This window comes from Oratosquilla oratoria, chromosome 37, assembly GCF_046742065.1.
Source record: "Oratosquilla oratoria isolate Oo_2021 chromosome 37, ASM4674206v1, whole genome shotgun sequence".
Taxonomy (NCBI): domain Eukaryota; kingdom Metazoa; phylum Arthropoda; class Malacostraca; order Stomatopoda; family Squillidae; genus Oratosquilla; species Oratosquilla oratoria.
The window spans coordinates 27,062,309-27,081,313 of NC_134813.1; the positions used below are offsets into that span (position 1 = coordinate 27,062,309).

General features: G+C 38.0%; 1 protein-coding gene across 6 annotated transcripts in view; it reads right to left on the minus strand.

Annotated features, from left to right (window-relative positions):
• LOC143019570 (band 3 anion transport protein-like) overlaps positions 1-19,005 on the minus strand; it is a 277,937-nt gene that overhangs the window by 149,306 nt on the left and 109,626 nt on the right. For all 6 annotated transcript variants that reach the window (XM_076175336.1, XM_076175340.1, XM_076175339.1 and 3 more), the window contains 8 exons: positions 18,939-19,005; positions 17,178-17,311; positions 16,034-16,164; positions 14,425-14,532; positions 13,978-14,060; positions 9,411-9,462; positions 7,846-8,000; positions 5,445-5,599 (listed from right to left, as the gene is read on the minus strand). The exon at positions 18,939-19,005 is cut by the window's right edge and continues 165 nt beyond it. In XM_076175336.1, coding sequence (XP_076031451.1) covers positions 5,445-5,599; positions 7,846-8,000; positions 9,411-9,462; positions 13,978-14,060; positions 14,425-14,532; positions 16,034-16,164; positions 17,178-17,311; positions 18,939-19,005 — 885 coding nt within the window. The remainder of the gene's footprint in view (positions 1-5,444; positions 5,600-7,845; positions 8,001-9,410; positions 9,463-13,977; positions 14,061-14,424; positions 14,533-16,033; positions 16,165-17,177; positions 17,312-18,938) is intronic.

The following is a 19,005-nucleotide window of genomic DNA, read 5'->3' on the forward strand; positions in this document are numbered from 1 at the left end:
TATAGTCACCGCTTATATCGATCGTTCTCTCTTTCACCCGCGAATTTTGAAAACCACAGAGAATGAATCATTTGAGAGAATGTAAAAACACAGGGGCGACTACAATAAATATAATCAAGACGCCGATATGGCAGCGTCGCGAATCCACTTGCTCCTCATGACGCATACGTGTGCGGCACCGTATGGAAGGGGTTAAATTATCATATCGTCGTCGTCGTCATCGTAAAGTCGAACAATCGTAAGTCGCGGCCATCGTAAGTCGACGTTTACCTGTATTCTGCTTTTACCAGATTTGAAATCTAACCAAAGAAAGTATACTCTAATAAGGCCACATTTGACAAAAAGAAAACTGAGCATTCTATATACTTCATTTTGTCAGCAGCAAATATCTGGATTATAAGTGTACACTACAGAATTCCAACAAATCAATATCATTGATAAGAAAACAGGGCCATTAGTTTTTAGATGTGTACTTGTTGATAATTTGAACTTTTCCTTAACCCCTTCTATACCAGGAGGCATTTCCCTTTTATTCTGGCAACAACCAGACTATTTCATTAATCTCCGTGGGAAACTTTTGATAGAAAATGAGTTACAGCCTATTTCAATTCATCCCTTCCATTTCTTCTGGCTGCCACTATTTCATTCAACCCCTATGTACACCTTCAGTAGCAAAGGGGTTAATAAGTATATATATGTATATATAAAAAAAAACATTGATCCACTTATTGAAAACATAATAATGAATTTTACTACTCTATGGTGCTGCTGCGTGCAACATTGCGTCTGTACGTACTGAGTCTTGCTATTTTTACGAAACTGGTATTGCTTTAGCTGTTAAATCATACCATGCATATAAGTTTACCACAAAATAAAACATCCATGTGATTATTCAAAATGGCGGATAAGCCTTGTAACCTGCAAGATTGAGGAATGTGTTGTCAAGCAGGATGCTTCAGTAGCATATTACCTCGTCTGATTTCTTCAGGGAAGATGTCCTCCACGTTTTCTGAGATTCACATGTTAAACAAATGCAATAGTATCAACTTGCGGGATATCAAAAGCCAAACCAAAACTTAACAGGCTTTGAATATTCTTCAATAAGTTATTTACTTTCTAAATATATTTTTCTACTGAAACATATGGATATATTAGAAAAAATTATTAACCATTTCTGAAACTTCAGTTAAAAAAAAGGAGGATTTGTATTACTGAACTTCATTATTCTTTATCATGAAACATGGTAGTCCTCATTTTCTAAATAGGAAATCGAATATTGACTTAGCCCACTAACAATATATTACCATTTCATCACTCAAACTACAAAAAAGTGGGATTTATAGGTCAATGAAATATTTATGCAAAATGTTCTTCAAATGCCATTTACAGTCAAACACACTTAATATCCTTCAGAATCTAATTTTCTTTTAATTCTTCCCACGACTTCATGGTGCCTTCCCATCCTAAACCAAGAGACCTGACAGAAAAGATATTGGCTTGGGATGCGAGTGTATCACAAAGACATGGGAATAAAGTGAAGACCACACATCTGATGGATAACAAGCAATTTTCAGTGCATACATAACAGTTCCTGGAACAACCTAAATGATGATACAGCCCATACAAAAAAAAAAAAATCTGTTGCTCAGTCTCTAGAAGACCTCCATGAGGGACCATAAAAGAATCTAAAATTAGGTTTGACAAAGAAAAAGAGATTGAATGCCATAAGTATTTACCTAATTGGAGGATGCAGGAAAGGAACTCTGCTCGTACATTTGTAGCTTCTTTCCTCTATCCTACAATTAGGTATACCAGTATCCAAACACTGTATTACTTATCTGTATTTTATAAGACTGAGTCACCCTCATAATAACATACATCCATACATATACCAAGGCTTTTTCCCCCTTACAAGGGAGGTAGCCAAAAAGGAAAAGGCATAAAATCATTCCCACCCATTCCATCCATGAAAACACTCCACACCCCTCCACCCTCCCTCCCATCTTAGCACCTCCTAGATGACGGATCATCCCTGCATCCTGTCCACTGCCCTGGGTCAGAAGCAGTAAGCAGTGTCATAATAAAACTGAAGAAAATCAAAATAAGTATTTACCTATTTACCTAACTAATTACCTGATTATGGTATACACCTAGGTCTCTTAATCCAACACCTGACAACTGCCAGGACATAAACCCACTTTGGGAATTGGTGGTGTTTTACATCCTGGGCCATTTCCCAAAGTAGGTTTATGTCCTGGGCCCAAACATCCACACAAGTGGCAGTTGGAGAGATTTGGATTAAGAGACCTAGGCACAGGAAAGGTACTATGGTCATGGGGTCCTGTCTTTTATTCCCCAATTATCATACCTCGAGGATGAGGGAGTATGTGTGAGAAGTATTTTGAAGCAACCCAAAGGGATTTCTCTCCGTCTCCTTTTCTACATGAGGGGATGGAGAGGGGGGTCACCGATTTAATGAAATGGCCTTGCTGTGGATGTGCTGTGTCTTGTGACTGCTTCTGACCCAGGGCAGTGGGTGAGGTGCAGGGATGACCTGTCATCCAGGAGGTGCTAAGATAAGAGGGAGGGAAGAGGATGGAGGGGAATGGAGTGCGACAGGGATGGAATGGGTGGGAATGGTTTTTATGCCTTTGTTTTTTGGCTACCTCCCTTATGAAGGGGAAAAAAGCCTCTGGTATATGTATGAATGTATCATACCTCATTTTAAATTCATGGAACCATACATGAATTTGTTACTAGGTATGATAATTGGAGAACAAGAGACAGAACCCTAACTAGCATTGTTCCTTTCCTGTATACAGTACCACAATTACAAGAATAAGTGAATACATATTCTGATTTTCTTACTTCAAGTAAGCAATAACATTTCCAAACGTCTTTCCTTTCGTTGAGGATTCCTTTGAATCGGGTATGTATGAGCTCATAGTTCACCAGTCATCAATACAAGTTCTGCAGTTCATAATGTCCAATCTATGGGTAAGATTGTGACCTGACACAAAGTACACAACCACTCTCTTGTTGAAGAAGAAGCTTACTGTTACACATTGGAGGCTTTTATGCCCAGAGTGTGACATGAACCTGATCTGCAGCACTGGTAGTTCATGACACTATCCACTCCACCAACAAATTATATGAATTTATATTTACCTAATTATGATTGTAATATACAAGATTAAAGCTACACTCATGGGCTTCTGTTTCACTACATCTCTTCATCTATCAAAATTGGCTTTCAATTGATTTATGTTGTCTGGCTAAGATATTCCTTTTTCTATGATATTCCATGAATTGTAAAGAAAATCATATTTCTTAAGACAGGACCTTCAATTGCCCGGTCTTTTTCAGTTTCTTTCTTGTTATTCTTTATCCCACACCTAAAAGTCTTACTAGTCAATTATGTTCACTCATGTCATAGTTCTCAAGACAACAATTATATCACCTTTCATCCTTTTAATGCCAATATTTCCTGCTTATGCAGTTTGTTTTCATATGATCCGACAGCTATGCTGGGAACCATTTTGGTTTGTTTTCTTTGAATCTTCTACAGTGAAATTAAAGAGCCAAGCTATTCCATTGGAAAAGAGCCCTAAAATTCTAGACATCACTTTTGATACTCATATCACCATAAGCCCACACATCAATGATCTGACAAAAAACAAGAAAATAAACATAATAAATTCCATCATAGCCACAGCCTTCAAACAACATAAGGAAATTAATCGTTGTCTTCAAACAATTCATGAGGACCAACCTCAACTACAATTCTACCCTATGGTTCCCTACAATCAGCAAAACAGCTACTTTACAAACTATACAAAATAAGCAATGATTTTAGTGCACTCTTAATATACTCAATTCTTTATTTTGTCTATACCAAGAAGCCTATTGGTATATACATACATACATACATATACCAAGGCTTTTCCCCCCTTACAAGGGGGGTAGCCAAAAAGAAAATGGCATAAAATCATTCCCACCCATTCCATCCCTGAATACACTCCACACCCCTCCACCCTCCCTCTTATCTTAGCACCTCCTGAATGACGGGTCATCCCTGCACCTTGTCCACTGCCCTGGGTCAGAAGCAGTGTCGCAAGACACAGCACATCCACAGCAAGGCCGCTTCATTAAATATAGTTAGACAAAATAAAGCATCGACAGTATGAACAGTGCACCAAAACCATTCCATTAGGACACCTGCATATAAAAACTAAAATCCTCACCACAGAATATTGTAATTTTGTAACCCCACTGTGACTGGTTAAGCTTGTTGTCATGGTTGACCGAGACTGTGTGCTTTTTGTATTAATTTGTTGCCTGACTGCATGGTTCTATTAAAGATAAGCTAAAGACCTAATGACTTTAATTTATAAATTCTCATTCAACCCCTAGACTATCAAATATCATACGAAAATTCTAAATGCACTTCTACGCTAGAGCCCTCAAACCCTCTCACCCATTTCATTATACCACACAAAAACTACCAGGTGAACATAAAAAAAAAAAAAAAAACAGTAGCTTATTGTTTTTGCTGTATACAACAACCTACCTCATCAATGTGAAAACACATTCACATCCAGATCACTAAACAAGCTCTTCAAGATAGACCACCAAACACAATACTTCATCTACAACCCTTATCACCACAGAAAAATCCACCTCAAGAGTAGTAAGAACCAGACTGGTATGATTGCATTCTGGATACCATCGAGCTTTAAGATAGTATCAACACAAAATAGGGCTGGCCACAGAATCAAACTGCCCTAGCTGTAACCACCACAACAAAGAAGACACTAAACACCTTGTACGACAATGCCCTACACAACAATCCCAAGACAACACAGCATTTCTTCCTTGAATAACCTATAGCCCCACCCAGTGGTCATTGCTGATTACCCAAGTGCCATGGATCTCCTGCAAGAGAGATATGGTGCAAAAGATTGACTGAAAAAGCTGGGGTCAAATCTGGAGAAAGTGCTAGGCCCTTAGGGGTGTGCCCCTGGGTGGAGACAGGGGTGTTGATGGGTTCCTCAGGATGGGCAGAGGGGAGATGAGCCCCTTTACTACCCATCCTGCAGGACCTCTATGTGTTGGCACCCACCGTTGACCCCTCAAACACCTTAATTAAAAGAAAGTCAAAGACAAGGAGGGCTATGTTCAGATTTCCATTTGTATGCAGAAGAGGACATGTCTATGAACCAAATAAAAAGATGGTTAAGTAGGTTTCTTGAAATATAGCATAGGATGCCAGAAAAACTATATAAACTTAATGAAAAATGACATGATAAAAAAGTTTAAGAGATTTGATACTACAAAAATAAATTCTATCTGACAAATCACATCTATGCATGGACTTTCTGAATTCATCTACATGGGCATACAGGTCATGTCATACACAACTCAAGTTTTTGTTTTGAACTTACCTCATGGGGGTCATGATCAATGGTTTTTTTCATTATAGGCAGTTTTGACTCTTCTTCATGTTTATCTTGGCTACTTGGGTGGATAATTGATGAAACTGATGAGCGGGCTCGAATTCGATGACGGCGGTAGGCCGATGGATCATCAAAACGATGGCCTGGAAAGAATAATATAACATTATCCTCTTTATAAACAATCACTGTTCTTGTGTTTTATCTGAAAATATCAAACAGATCTACACTTCAGTCATGCCATATTGGAGTACTGATGACAATTATATGAAGTCAATATTTTAGGGATTATATAGGCACCCCTATGGACAAGATCAACACTTCATCTTTGTCAGAAACAAATCTCCACTCCAAAGACTATCATTTTTCTTTTTCTTCTTTTTCTTTTTCTTTTTTTTTGGCTACCCCCCATGTAGGGGAAAAAAGCCTTTGGTATATGTATGTATGCATGTATGTATATATATATATATATATATATAGATAGATATATATATGTATATATATATGCATATATATATACATATATATATATATATATATATATATTTTTTATTCTTGAATCTATCCTTTACCATCCCTCCCTTTGAATTTATCTTTTAATGGTCCTTGTCCTCCACCTCTTTATTTTCCTATGCTTCTATGGTGCGACATAATAATACATCTGGTATGCTCCCTTGCATGTCATCAAAGGCAATTCAACAGGACAGAGTGAGAGGACTAAGAATGCTTTCTCTGTAAATTTCTCCTGTGAAGGAGCAAGGACAAGTCCAATGACATGTGGCAGTCCAGCTAGAGAGAATCATCTCCATGTCATTTGTTTTCAAAATCCATCAACAACACCACCTCCATCTTAAATTGCAGCCATGAAGAGGCTCAAAATTATTCTTGATCAATTTTATATTTGGAAGCTCACTGGCTGAGCGGATTAGGGCGCCATTACTTGTGGCGAAGGTCGAGGTGAGGGCGGTTTGAATCCTGCCACCAGCGAAGTTGAACCAAGGGCATGGTTCATTAAATTCCATGCTACAAAGCCCTCTGTGAGGGGCACCGTCCTAGCCTCCCAATAGGGGGGAGTGTGTGACATTAAACCATATCATCATAAAATTTATATTTTCCCCCCACCTTTTCAAAAAAGGTGAGCTGACACCTGACAAATGTTCCTCTCCTCCTTCAGCTATAATCCAGTAACACAGAAACTGTCCCACACAAGTACAGTGAGTTCTCCTTATACGGTAATTCTTTATCCGGTAAATTCACAGTTATATTTGGTAATTACTACCCTTGATTCTATTTACGGTAAGAAAAATTCATAGATAAGGTATCCGCTAGATATTTTGAAGAGGAAAGAGCAGGGAGAAGGTATGTCTGCCATACCCTATTATTACATGTTACAATGGGTTTGGTATACGGTAATTTAAATTTGCAGTAAGGTTTTCAGGAAAGCATATGTACCATATAACGAGGAATTACTACACAAGGGAGACAGCAACAGTCCAATATTTCTTCCAAGAGAGTTCTATGGGAGACCAAGTGAGATTCTGAGCCTGTTCTAGAAAACAGGTATTTCAAGTAAAAGGTTTGTTAACTTGTCTGAGTTAAAAAAAAGATTTGTTTTTAACATTGTATTTAATTTTCCTCTACTGATGATTTTCTGTCTTTAAGTAATTTCTCAGACATAAGAATGATATTTCAATTCTCCCAAATATGTGATCTAAACAAGTTTGGTCCCAGGTGATTTTTTTTTTCATTCTCTTAGTTTCTAAGATTTTTTCAATCCAACTCAGTCATTCAGGTTGGAGTGGAGACATATCAAGTCCTGCTGGCAGAAATCAAACTCACAGTAGGAGCATACATACATACATACATACATACATATACCAAGGCTTTTTCCCCCTTACTAGGGAGGTAGCCAAAAAGGAAAAGGCATAAAATCATTCCCACCCATTCCATCCCTGAAAACACTCCACACCCCTCCACCCTCCCTCCCATCTTAGTACTTTAGTAGGAGCATACTTCATTAAATTCCCTGCTTCAAAAAGGCCTATGTAAGGTGGCACAATCTTAGCCCTGTCTTTCACCTTGGTCTTTGGATCATGTGCTGGACTTGTGATTGACAGCTATTTCCCTCCCGGATGATTGCTCAGAGCTCATATGACCAATCTATGGGTAATGCTGTGACCTTACACACACACACCCAACTCCCCGCCCACGTGAGTTGGAGTAATGACTCAAAGCGCAGCGATACTGAAATTATTTCAACCCTGGGCAGGATTTGAATCCAGACCTCCATAATGACAGTCAGGGACTCTACCAACCATGCCACCATGAGAAGGGGATTGTGTGATGCTAAACCAAATCATCAATCACTATTTCATTCAAACATACAACTTACTTGACATTTCCTCAAGATAGTGTTCATGTAAACATACAGCTTCCTCTTCAGTGGTGGGTTTTTGTGACCATTTGCGAGCCAATTCATGGTCACTACCTGCATGGCGGCGGCGAGATGGATCTTCATATGAATCGCGCCTGTTGCGACGGTGTCTCCTGTACATGGACAATGCAAGTGGTAATTATGCTAATATTGTAGTTCCTTCATAGTGTGAATTGTATATTTTCTACCTTTCTTGATAAAAATCTATTACCTCAGGTTTCACTGACTAGACACCAACACTACCAGCCCTAAAGTAAATAGCTTGATAATAAATGTAAACTAAAGTGAAGATTTCATAATCACATGATGATATTGTCACCTGCACCATCCAACTACTCTGTGAAAACGATGGTGACATTACACAACCGTGACACAGCCCTACCTTTACCTCACACCATTCACTCTCTCCACTTCCTATCTAACACAAACTCTACTGAGCTTGGGTGGGTTAATAATAGTCTTGTGCCTTGGGAGTGTTTTCTCTTCTGGATTTCTATCAGGTGAAAGCTGATTTAATAAAGCATTTGCTGTTCTTCAGTGCAGGATTTTTTTTTTCGTGTTCTGCATTTATACATGTTTCTGTAATGAGTGTTGTGAAGTACTGTAGGTAGTTACTGAAGAGGTGAGAGTTGTTCTAGATATTGATTTTTTGTCACACCTTTTCAGTTGAGGTTGTGTGAAAAGATGTGACAGGTGTGTGGTTTTGAGGCCCTTTCCACATAAGTGAAAGCCACTTATGTTCATGTGCTGCTCTATGGGAAATATCTTTGTTTCTGTGCATGGATGGTCTATTGGGGTTGCTTTAATGTAGTATGTTACAGGTTTTGTTTTGCCCTGTCTGTAGGTTTTCTTTGTTTAAACATGTTTGGGTTTTCCTTTTTTATCTCCATTAAATTCAAAGTTTCTTTCCCATACAGTGTTGTGGGCAGAATCACCTCTTCATACAGTCTACACATGACATTTTTTAATTAACCCAACACATTTACTTGATTCCTTTACTCAATAATTTACCTCAAATCCCACCCCATGCAATTCTTAATACTTTAAGCTCTCCATTTACTCCAGCCTTCCTTCTTTTAAACTCTTCCCAAATTTACCGTTACCCTCTCCCCATGTACGTATCATAACTTTACTTCTACCTACATTTACTTTGAGCTTCTTCCTCTAACATACCCTCCCAAACTCCACCACTAACTGCTGCAGTCTCTCCTCTGACTCAGCTACAAAAACAGCGTCATCTGCAAACAATAACTGGTTCACCTCCCACTTTCATTCATTAGCTCCAAACTCATGGCCATCACCCTCGTGTTTACCTCCCACATCACCTCATCCACATATGCACTGAACAACCATGATGACATTTACCACAATCCTGATGCACTCCCATCTTCATCTTGAATCATTTACTCACTCTATTCCCTACCCTCACACACATAATATACAAATAAACAAATAAACAAATAAATAAAGCAAAATTTAAAAGTTTAGGATGTGTGGTAAATAATGAAAAAAGTAGTACATACCTACGACGATGCTTCTCTTTTTGGTCAGGGGAATACTCACGAACATCCTCTTCTGTAGAATTAGACAAAAATCAGAATCTAGGGAAACAACTCTAAATGTCAATTATACTATATCAAAATTCAATAAATTCTACTAACAAAGTAGAAATCCAAGCAACCACATTTATTCAAATGAAGAAATTATTATCTACACACTTGAATTACTGACTTCGAGTATGTAATAACATATATCCTTGATTCCCTAAATGATACTTTGACATTCATTTAAACAATTTGTTGTCCTGGTTCTCTTCTGCAGTAAATTCAAGGTCCTTAGAAAACCAGTCAAAGGCATTGCCTAATTGTACACTGTACATCAATCAATCCATTGCCCCTGGTCTCTATTGCACACATTATACACTGTGTGTTCATTGTTTATTTTACAAACATAAATATATCAAAAGGCCTCTTCTCTTTATATAGGAGGTTTCCCTAACTAGTATACAGGAAGGGAGCCATACATGTGGAATGTGTCTCTTACTATCTAATTATCATAAATCTTTTTCGATTTCATGTACAATTCCCGCTTGTGCTATAAAATTTCCTAGGACCTAGATTAATATAAAACAACAAGTTCTTCAGGATTGGAAGAAGGCTAATATGGTACGAATCCACAAAGGAGGAATTAACCTCTTCAATGCAAGTCAAATTCTTGGACACAGCACTGGATACCTAATGTACGATGCATCACACTATTTACATTATAAACTAAAAAGTCATTGCTGTATGACTCGTTTCCTTTCACTCTGAGTAATAATAAACACAGAGAATGTGATTAAACCAGTTCACAAAATTCAGGGGTCACTCAGCTACAACTAAAAAATAAATATAATCAAGACGCCAACACTGGCATCTTTGTATACCCACTCACGTCTCATGACAACTACATAGGCATCATCATACCGAAGAGGTTAAAGAATTCTATTCTATCTATATACCAAGGGTTTTTCCTTCCTAATAAGGAAGGTAGCCAAGTCAAAGACACGCATCCACTCCCACCCATTCCACTCCCATCCACCACCCTCTCCTCTCTCTCACCTTAACTCTTCATGGATGAGGGGTTATCCCTGTCTCCTGCCCGCTCCCCAGGTCAGAAGCAATGTAGCAAGACACAGCACATACACTTCAAGGCCACTTCACTTACATGGTGACTCCCCCTGCCCTTTGCATCCCCTCATGTGGAAAATAGAGAAGACAGGGAGAAATCCCTTCAAAATATCATCCCAACACAACCACTCCCCACTCTCCCCCATCCCCCACCCTCTCCCTTCCTTGTTCAACTAAAGAATTACCAATGAATTATAGACCAATGTTCATACCAGAATAATTGTGACATTGTGAGAAAACTAAGAGAGCTTGGTGGGTGAAATACCTTGAAGAAATGAGCATTTTATTGGACAATCAATTTAGCTAAAGATCTGAAAGATCGTGTGTCAAACCTCTTAAGATTTTATTTGAGAGCAATAGATATGCTGTATGAGAGAAGGGACTGGGTGGATAGTGTATATCTAGATCTATAGAAAGCTTTTGACAAAATTCCTCACAATAAACTACTATAGCAACTGGAATATACTGGAGGACTAGGTGCAATTTTTTTTTTAATAGATGAGTTTTTCTAAATGTTAAGTACACAATGACAGCAATGAAAGACAAGATGTCAGGATGGAAGGTAATGACTAACAGTCTCACAAGGACCACTGTTTCTCCTGTAATGTTCCTTATCTACATTAATAACCCTATGGAAGGTATACCAAGCTATACAAATATATTTGCAAATGACACAAAGATTATAAGAAGAGTGAGAGATGAAAAGGACAGCAAACTGTTGCAAAAACTTGAATAAAACATATGCCAGAAACTAAATGCAAAAAAATGAACAAGTTTTTGGAAATAGGTACTATCTCAAGAATAAATGCCATTTTTCCATGGTAAAAGAGTCTATTTCTTCATCAATTCAATGAATTGTAACCTTTTTTTTTCATCATCAGCTTATGCATTTCTCCTGTTATTCTGTTTATGTTTTCCACTGACATATCATTCCAAATTAAGACTCTCAAATCCTGTTCCCATTTTGTTTTTGGGATTATTTCATTTCCCATTGTGTAACTATACAATGGTCTCTTCTTTCTGTGTCCCATTTCCAAAATTCTGCACTTCTTTGCATTGAATTTAACCTTCCACTCCTGGCTTCTTAAATGTACTTTATCTAGGTTTTCTTATAGTAATTCACATCCTGTTCACCTGCCAATTTTCATAAGTTAGCAAGGCTGCCTAATCCATTCATGTCACTGATATATACCACAAACATAAATGGTACCAGCACCAAACCCTGTGGTACTCCACTTATCACCCCTCTCGAATCCAACCTTACATACACTATCTTCCAGGAAATCATCCATTCAATCCAGTATGATCCCTTGAAGTCCTTCAATATTTCTAAACTTCAGTAATTTTCTTATTTATTTATTTATCTATTTATCTTATTTATTTCTTTTATTGTGGCACCTTGTTGAAAGCATTCTCCAGGTTCAAGTAAACAGTCTATCACTCATAGTATATCAGCTACTCTCAGATAAAAATTTAACATATTTGTTGCACAAACCTTCCTTTCCTGAATCCAAATCAACTAATCATCTACCGGACTCCTTTCTCCAAGTATTTCATCCATCAATTTTTTCCAATTCTTTAACACATTTTAGTTATGCTGGTCAAGCTGTTCTATAATTCAGAGATTCCTCTATACTTCCTCCTTTATAGATTGGCACTGTATTTACCATTTTCCAGAACTGTAGCACCCTTCCCTCTTACAAGAAGCATACAATCAGTTAGTGTATCTTGTCCGCCAATTGTTCTCTGCATTCTTTTATACTGAAACCAGGAGTAATTATCTCAAACAACATGACACCAGACAAACATGTAAACAAAATAGTTGGAGAAACCTACAATTTAAAACTGATAAGACCAAAATCAGAATATGCAGCATCACTATGGACACCCAGTACAATAAAAAACATAAAGAAACTAGAAAGAATTCAAAGACATACGAACAAAGATTGGACAAACAAAACTTACTAAATCTGGAGCAAAGAAGTGAAAGAGACAATTTGATAACCATCAACAGAATTATGAAGGGATGGAAATCCTTGATAAGGATAATCTACTTAAATGGGACAGAAGAAACATAAGAGGACACAAGAAGAAACTTAAGAAGGACAGATACAGAAGAGATTTGAAAAAGAACAGCTTTCCACACAGAGTAATAGATACATGGAATAAATTGAAAGAGAAAAAAGTGAGTGCTAAAACTATACATGATTTTAAGAAAGAACTAGATGCAGAGAGATACAACTGCGGGTCACTACGAGCATAGCTTTTCTCCCGCAAAATACAACCAGGTAAATACAACTAGGTAAAAGCCCTCAACTCTACCTGTCCATCCCATTACATAAGCACAACCGAGTAGGGAAAGAAAATAAATAAATAAATAAATATCTATATACCAAGGGCTTTTTTCCCCTTATAAGGGAGGTAGCCAAGTCACAAGGCAAGTATCCACTCACACTCATTTCATTCCTACCCACTCCACTCCCCCCCACTACCACCACCATTTCTTCCCTCTCATCTTAGTTCCTTACAGATGACGGGTCATCCCTGTATCCCACCTACTGCCCTGGTCAGAAGCAATGCAGCAAGACACAGTACATCTACAACAAGGCTGCTTCATTTAATTGGTGACCCCCTCCCCATCCCCTCATGCAGAAATAAGAGTAGATGGGAAGAAATCCCTTTAGGCTATGCCATAATCACTCCCTAAACCCCCATCCCCCGCACCTTCCCTTCCTTGCATCACAGTATCATCTATACACAGCCATTCTCCACTCACCCCTATCTCCTGCCTTCTCCCTTCCTTGCTCAACAGACATTTCCCTCTTGCTCAATGCCCCTTTCACCCCATCCATCCATCTCATCCTCAGTCGTCCCCTCAAGTTCACTCCCTCCACCTCTGCTTTCCACACTTCTTTTAATAATCTTTCTTCACTCATTCTTTCCATTTGTCCAAACCATCCCAACACTCATCATCCCTATCTGTCATCTATCATCCCCCAGAATGAATAAATAAACACATACATACATATACCAATGGTTTTTCCCCTTACAAAGGAGGTAGCCAAAAAACAAAAGCATAAAATCCACTCCCAACCATTCCATCCCCACACACTCCACTCCCACCTATTCTATCTCCACATACTTCACTCCCACCCATTCCATCCCCACTCCCTCCCTCTTAAATAAAGTCCGAAGGATGTCAAGACAGTTTTCCATACAAGTACATAAACTCCTGGAATAACTTAAAAAAATAATATAGCACAAGCTGGAATAATAAATGAACCTAAAATTAGCTACGATAAGTAGAGAATATGAGACAGCCCCACAAGCATAGCTCTTTTCCTGTATAATACAATTAGGTAAATAAATTTGTGCAGACATATGAGTGAGATCAGAAAATTGTTAACCATCATGTCCATACCAATGTCAAATTGGACCCGAGACTTTTTGCGGGATTCATCATCTGTTGCACTATTGGCAGGTTCTTGTTGCCTGATGCATGGCCTGAAAAAATTGAAATTTATTAAAATCAAAAATTGAAATTAAAATTAAAATTAATAATAATAATAAAAAAAAGAGGAGAAATGACATGAAATGACAAGAATACAGGTTTCAAGATAACAAATATTACATATGGCCTGAAATTCGGGTAAATGGTCAATCAACCAATCACTCGCTGTCTCCAGGGACCCACAATGGTTCCTGATAGCCAAGTTTATCATGTTCCAATTTATATTTCCTCTTACTAATCTTTAGCTCTATCAAATTTTACTAATTTTCTTGGAACATTTTATAAATACCTATCCTATCAAATGATCAAGATCCACCAAAAATATTTCAAGATTCAACAAAACCACATGCAATTTACCTGAGACTGGCATCTTCTACAAGAAGTGGTGATGTTTCCCTTTCCTCATCTGAGTCCTGGTCCATATATGAGAGGTTTTCCTTCTCAGAAACTCCAGTAGCAGGGGGCCTATGGGCAAAAAGAATCATGAAAAAAAAATCAGAATGTTTCTGTATGATTATCTTCCTGTAACCATAATAGCTTAATTAAGATATGTTATCTAACATCATAAAATAGCTACAAGGGCTCATGAGACATTCTCACTTTCAGTGAAATAAGAGGAAGAGCAAGGATATAGATGGAATGAGGGGAGCACTGAAAGCAAGGGAATGCCTTTCAAGTAATAGAGAGAGTGCAAATGACAGGAGTGAATGGAGTAGTTGTAAACAGAAGGAAAAATGACACAGACTGATAGGGTCATCTTCTTGTCTGCTCTGTAAATGTTTTGAATGGATGACAGGGGAACACCTTGTAGTGAAGCAGCGGGAACAAGTCAGCTCTGTCCATCAGGCCCTGTTATGGAGGCATTAGGTCTTGCTGCACTGCCTTTGATCTGAGCCATGTGGCAGGGGTCAGGGATCACCCTTTATCCACTTAGTGTTAAGATGGGAGGGGAAATGAATGGGTTTTGGATGGGTTTTGAATGAGTGTGGGATGGTGTGGGATGGGTATATGCTTTCATTTGGCCACCCACATTTATAAAGGGCAGAAGACCCTTTGGTATATAAGTGTGCCTGAAGTTTCATTGACTGGTCACCCACAACCCCACAATGACTGGCAACAGTCTTTGGATCCCCCACAGATCTCTCTGAGAAGAAACTTTAGACTGTTGTCTACACTGTATCAGTGTATGCAATTTCTATGTCAGGTTTAAAGCAATAAGAGGAGGGGAAAGATTGCCGCTTTTCTGCTCTCCTTATGTCAAAAGGTGGAAAAAAATATAGCTGAGGTCAATAGAAATATCCTGGACCCAAAGAATATATGTTGGCCTCAAAACTCAGTAACCAACTGTTTCAGTCTATCCTCAGAATCAGCCACAAGTGTAAGGTCATCCAAAAATAACTGACTTGCCTCCCATTTCCCTCTACTTTCATTCACCAGCTCTGCCTAGCATTCTCATGTTTGCCATCCTCACCTCGGTATCCACATACATACATACATACATATACCAAAGGCTTTTTCCCCCTTACAAGGGAGGTAGCCATAGACAATGAAAAACCATGGTAACTTCACACAACCCTGACACAGCATCATCTTCACCTCCAACCATTCACTTTCATCATACCTGACCCTCACATGTGTTCTACTACACATGTAAAAACTTTTGACCACTTTCAACAGACTTCCCCCTACCCTATACATAAATAATGCATTCCACAACACCTCTCTATCAACTCTGCCATATGCCTTCTCTAAGAAGTCCACAAGAGCCCAAAAGACATCCTTACCCTTTGCCAGAAACCTCATACATACCTGTCTCTTCAAATACTTATTTACGCATACTCCTCCTCTTCTAAATCCACACTGCTCTTCCCCATTTATTTTTCATTTTGTGAACTTAATTAATTCACAAAATCAAAAATATATATATTTGAAAAGAAAAGGTAGCGTATTGCAATGTACAACCTACCTGTTGCTCCAGCCTTCTTCCAATTCAGGATCTCCCACCTCAAAGCTCACAGCACCTTTATCAGCTTTTGGAGCTTTTAGTTCTTTACTATCTTTAGTTTCTACATCAGGTTTTGCTTCATCATCCACCTCCTATAAATGCAAATAAAAATAATTTCAAATTAAATCAGTCCATTGCCCAAATCTCACTTGCTGGAGATTTGCACCCCAGGGTGAAATCAATTTAAGTATCAACCATGCAATTGATTAATGTATACAACTTTAGAAAAGGGATTGATAACTCTTAATTTTTTTAACAATATTGAAATATCAAGGGTAATAATTATCAATTAATCAATTGTTGTCTTGAGTTTCATTAAATGGAAAAACTGCAGCCCCACATTGGCTGACAATGCTCCTTAGACACTCCCTCAGATCTCTCTGGGAAGAAATTTTAGACTGTTATTGGTGTTGTACAAGTGTGGGACCATTTCTAAGTCACTGGCTGTAAGTGGTAGGAGGGGGGGGAGGAGTCACCAATTGTCAGCTCCCCATATTTGAAAAAATGCACGAAAGGCAGGACTTGCAGTAATGGTTATAAACTGGACAAATTTAGATTTAAAAAGGAAATAGGCAAGAATTGGTTTACTAATAGGGTGGCTGACGAATGGAATAAACTTGGTAACCATGTAGTAAGCGCTGAAACTATCATTTGTTTTAAGAAATGATTACAGAACTTTATGGATGGGAATGGCAGGTGGTGATGGATACAGAGCTGCCTAGTGTAGGCCTTATGGTGTCTTGCAGTCTCCTTCATTCTTATGTTCTTATGTTATTAATACAGATGAAGTTGATAGAGATCTTAGGCTCAGTCTAAGAGGCAATGTCAGCTCCTCAGAGCTGCACCTCCTCATGGAGATAAGGGGGCTGACAGATATTGAAAATGAACAGCTTTACTATCCATCTTGTAGGGCCACCACATGTAGATACTCAACATTGGTCCCTTAAGGGAAATACAAAATTATAACTTTTTGGGGTCATACAGAAGAACATACACTGTTCTATAAATGAAGTTAGACAGGAATTTATGCCTCATAGCACAACTTTGTCAACAAGAGCAAGATATGTGAAGGAGATGTATATGTCACATGTAAAAGGAATCTTACCTCAATGACATTTGGTGCCTTTTCTGATGCTGCTTTGTCCTTGTCTGTACTAATACTTTTGCTAGAAGTTCTCCTCCTTACATGGGACGGCTTCAACGGATGGTGAACATGTGGGAAACTATCACTTCGATGGACTGGAAAATATGAAGAAATATAACAACTGTGCTCACTGTATTTCATTATGTATGAAACATAATAATTTCCACTACAGATACAATTCTGAAAATATCAGCTGAAAGGATATAGCTAAGTAAAATGAAATAAGATCATAAGGAAATAATTCTGACCATGGTGATTGAATGGAATTCCATAATCATGTCAAAAGTATATCGATATACTAGTGTGCTATGGAAGAAATCCACAAAACTAAAAACTTCGCATAAAAAAATGTTAAAACACTAAAACTTGTTGAAAAAAAAATAAAGGGTTAAACATGCAAAACATCAAATTTAATGAAGAAATCCATAAATATATTGGGACTAAAGTGTTTTAGAGGAAAAAAAAATCCCAGATTTTTTAAATATTTGTGTATAAAGTATTCAGATACAAATGCAAGAGGACAAGGATCAATAAACAACCACCCACCCCTGCCTGTAGGCACAACTCCATTGGACCAGTAGCTCGTCTGCAGCACAGGCCCAATACTCACTCTCTCCCAGCGCTTCAATTTCATTCTATCCTATACTCTTAATCTTTTAAGCTGAAGAGGAAAACACACCAGCACCTACCCTCCCTTACTCTCTCCTGCAAGCCAGTGACACAGAAACAAACCCATGCTCCTACACATACATTAAACCCTTGATATAATGGATCTCGGCTATAACAGACAAAAAATCTGACTGGACAAACGGTTATAACGGATCTTCAGATATAATGACAGACCCCTGTCCCCATATCGTCCATTATATCGAGGGTTTACTGTAATTGTTGATCCTACTAATCTCTAATACCAGACAAACATTGGGATATAATGGATCTGTCCGGTATTTCCATTGGATATAACAGATCCTTGGTTATAATGGATCTTCAGATATAACAACAGACCCCTGTCTCCATATCGTTCGTTATATCGAGGGTTTACTGTACTCCAAATACAGAACACCCATCACATATCCACACACATCTTTCCTATGCAACAACAACAACAACTCTAGAGTCCACCTAGAATGTACCACACTCTCCAACACTAAAAAGAACACAACAAATTAGACCTGTCCACAACCAAAATATACACCCTAACAAAGGATTACAAAGGAAGAGCATACTGACAAGAGACCTTTTAGTCCATAATTAGGTCAGATGCAAAAAATTATAATAATGATAAATGAATAAATAAATAAAAAAAATAATGATAATATAAATAACTAAATAGGTAAAGTTAAATAAGATAAACAAACCAAACATTCTATAAACAAGCCCCAACAAGATAGCAAACATGCAGATCTGAAGTAAAACTTACACAAAGACATCTTGCATATATTATGTATCTATCTATATACCAAGACTTCTCCCTTATAAGGGAGGTTAACCAGCCATGTCATACACCCCATCCCCACCTATCGAACACCCATCTGTTTCCCCTTTTATCTTAGCCCCTTTATTTCTTGCATATGTTCTATAAGCTCTATCAGCTTTGATAGCATGCATACAAGAAGCAAAACTTGTACCATTAGCCACATTATCAGCTTTCATAGACTGCACCACAATAAGACACAACAAGACAACATATGAAAGAACACCATTCCAGGTCACTTCACTTACAACTGATGTCACTTTCTTTAATGCGCGATACTTCATCATATTTAGCTGAGGCACTACTATAGTCTGG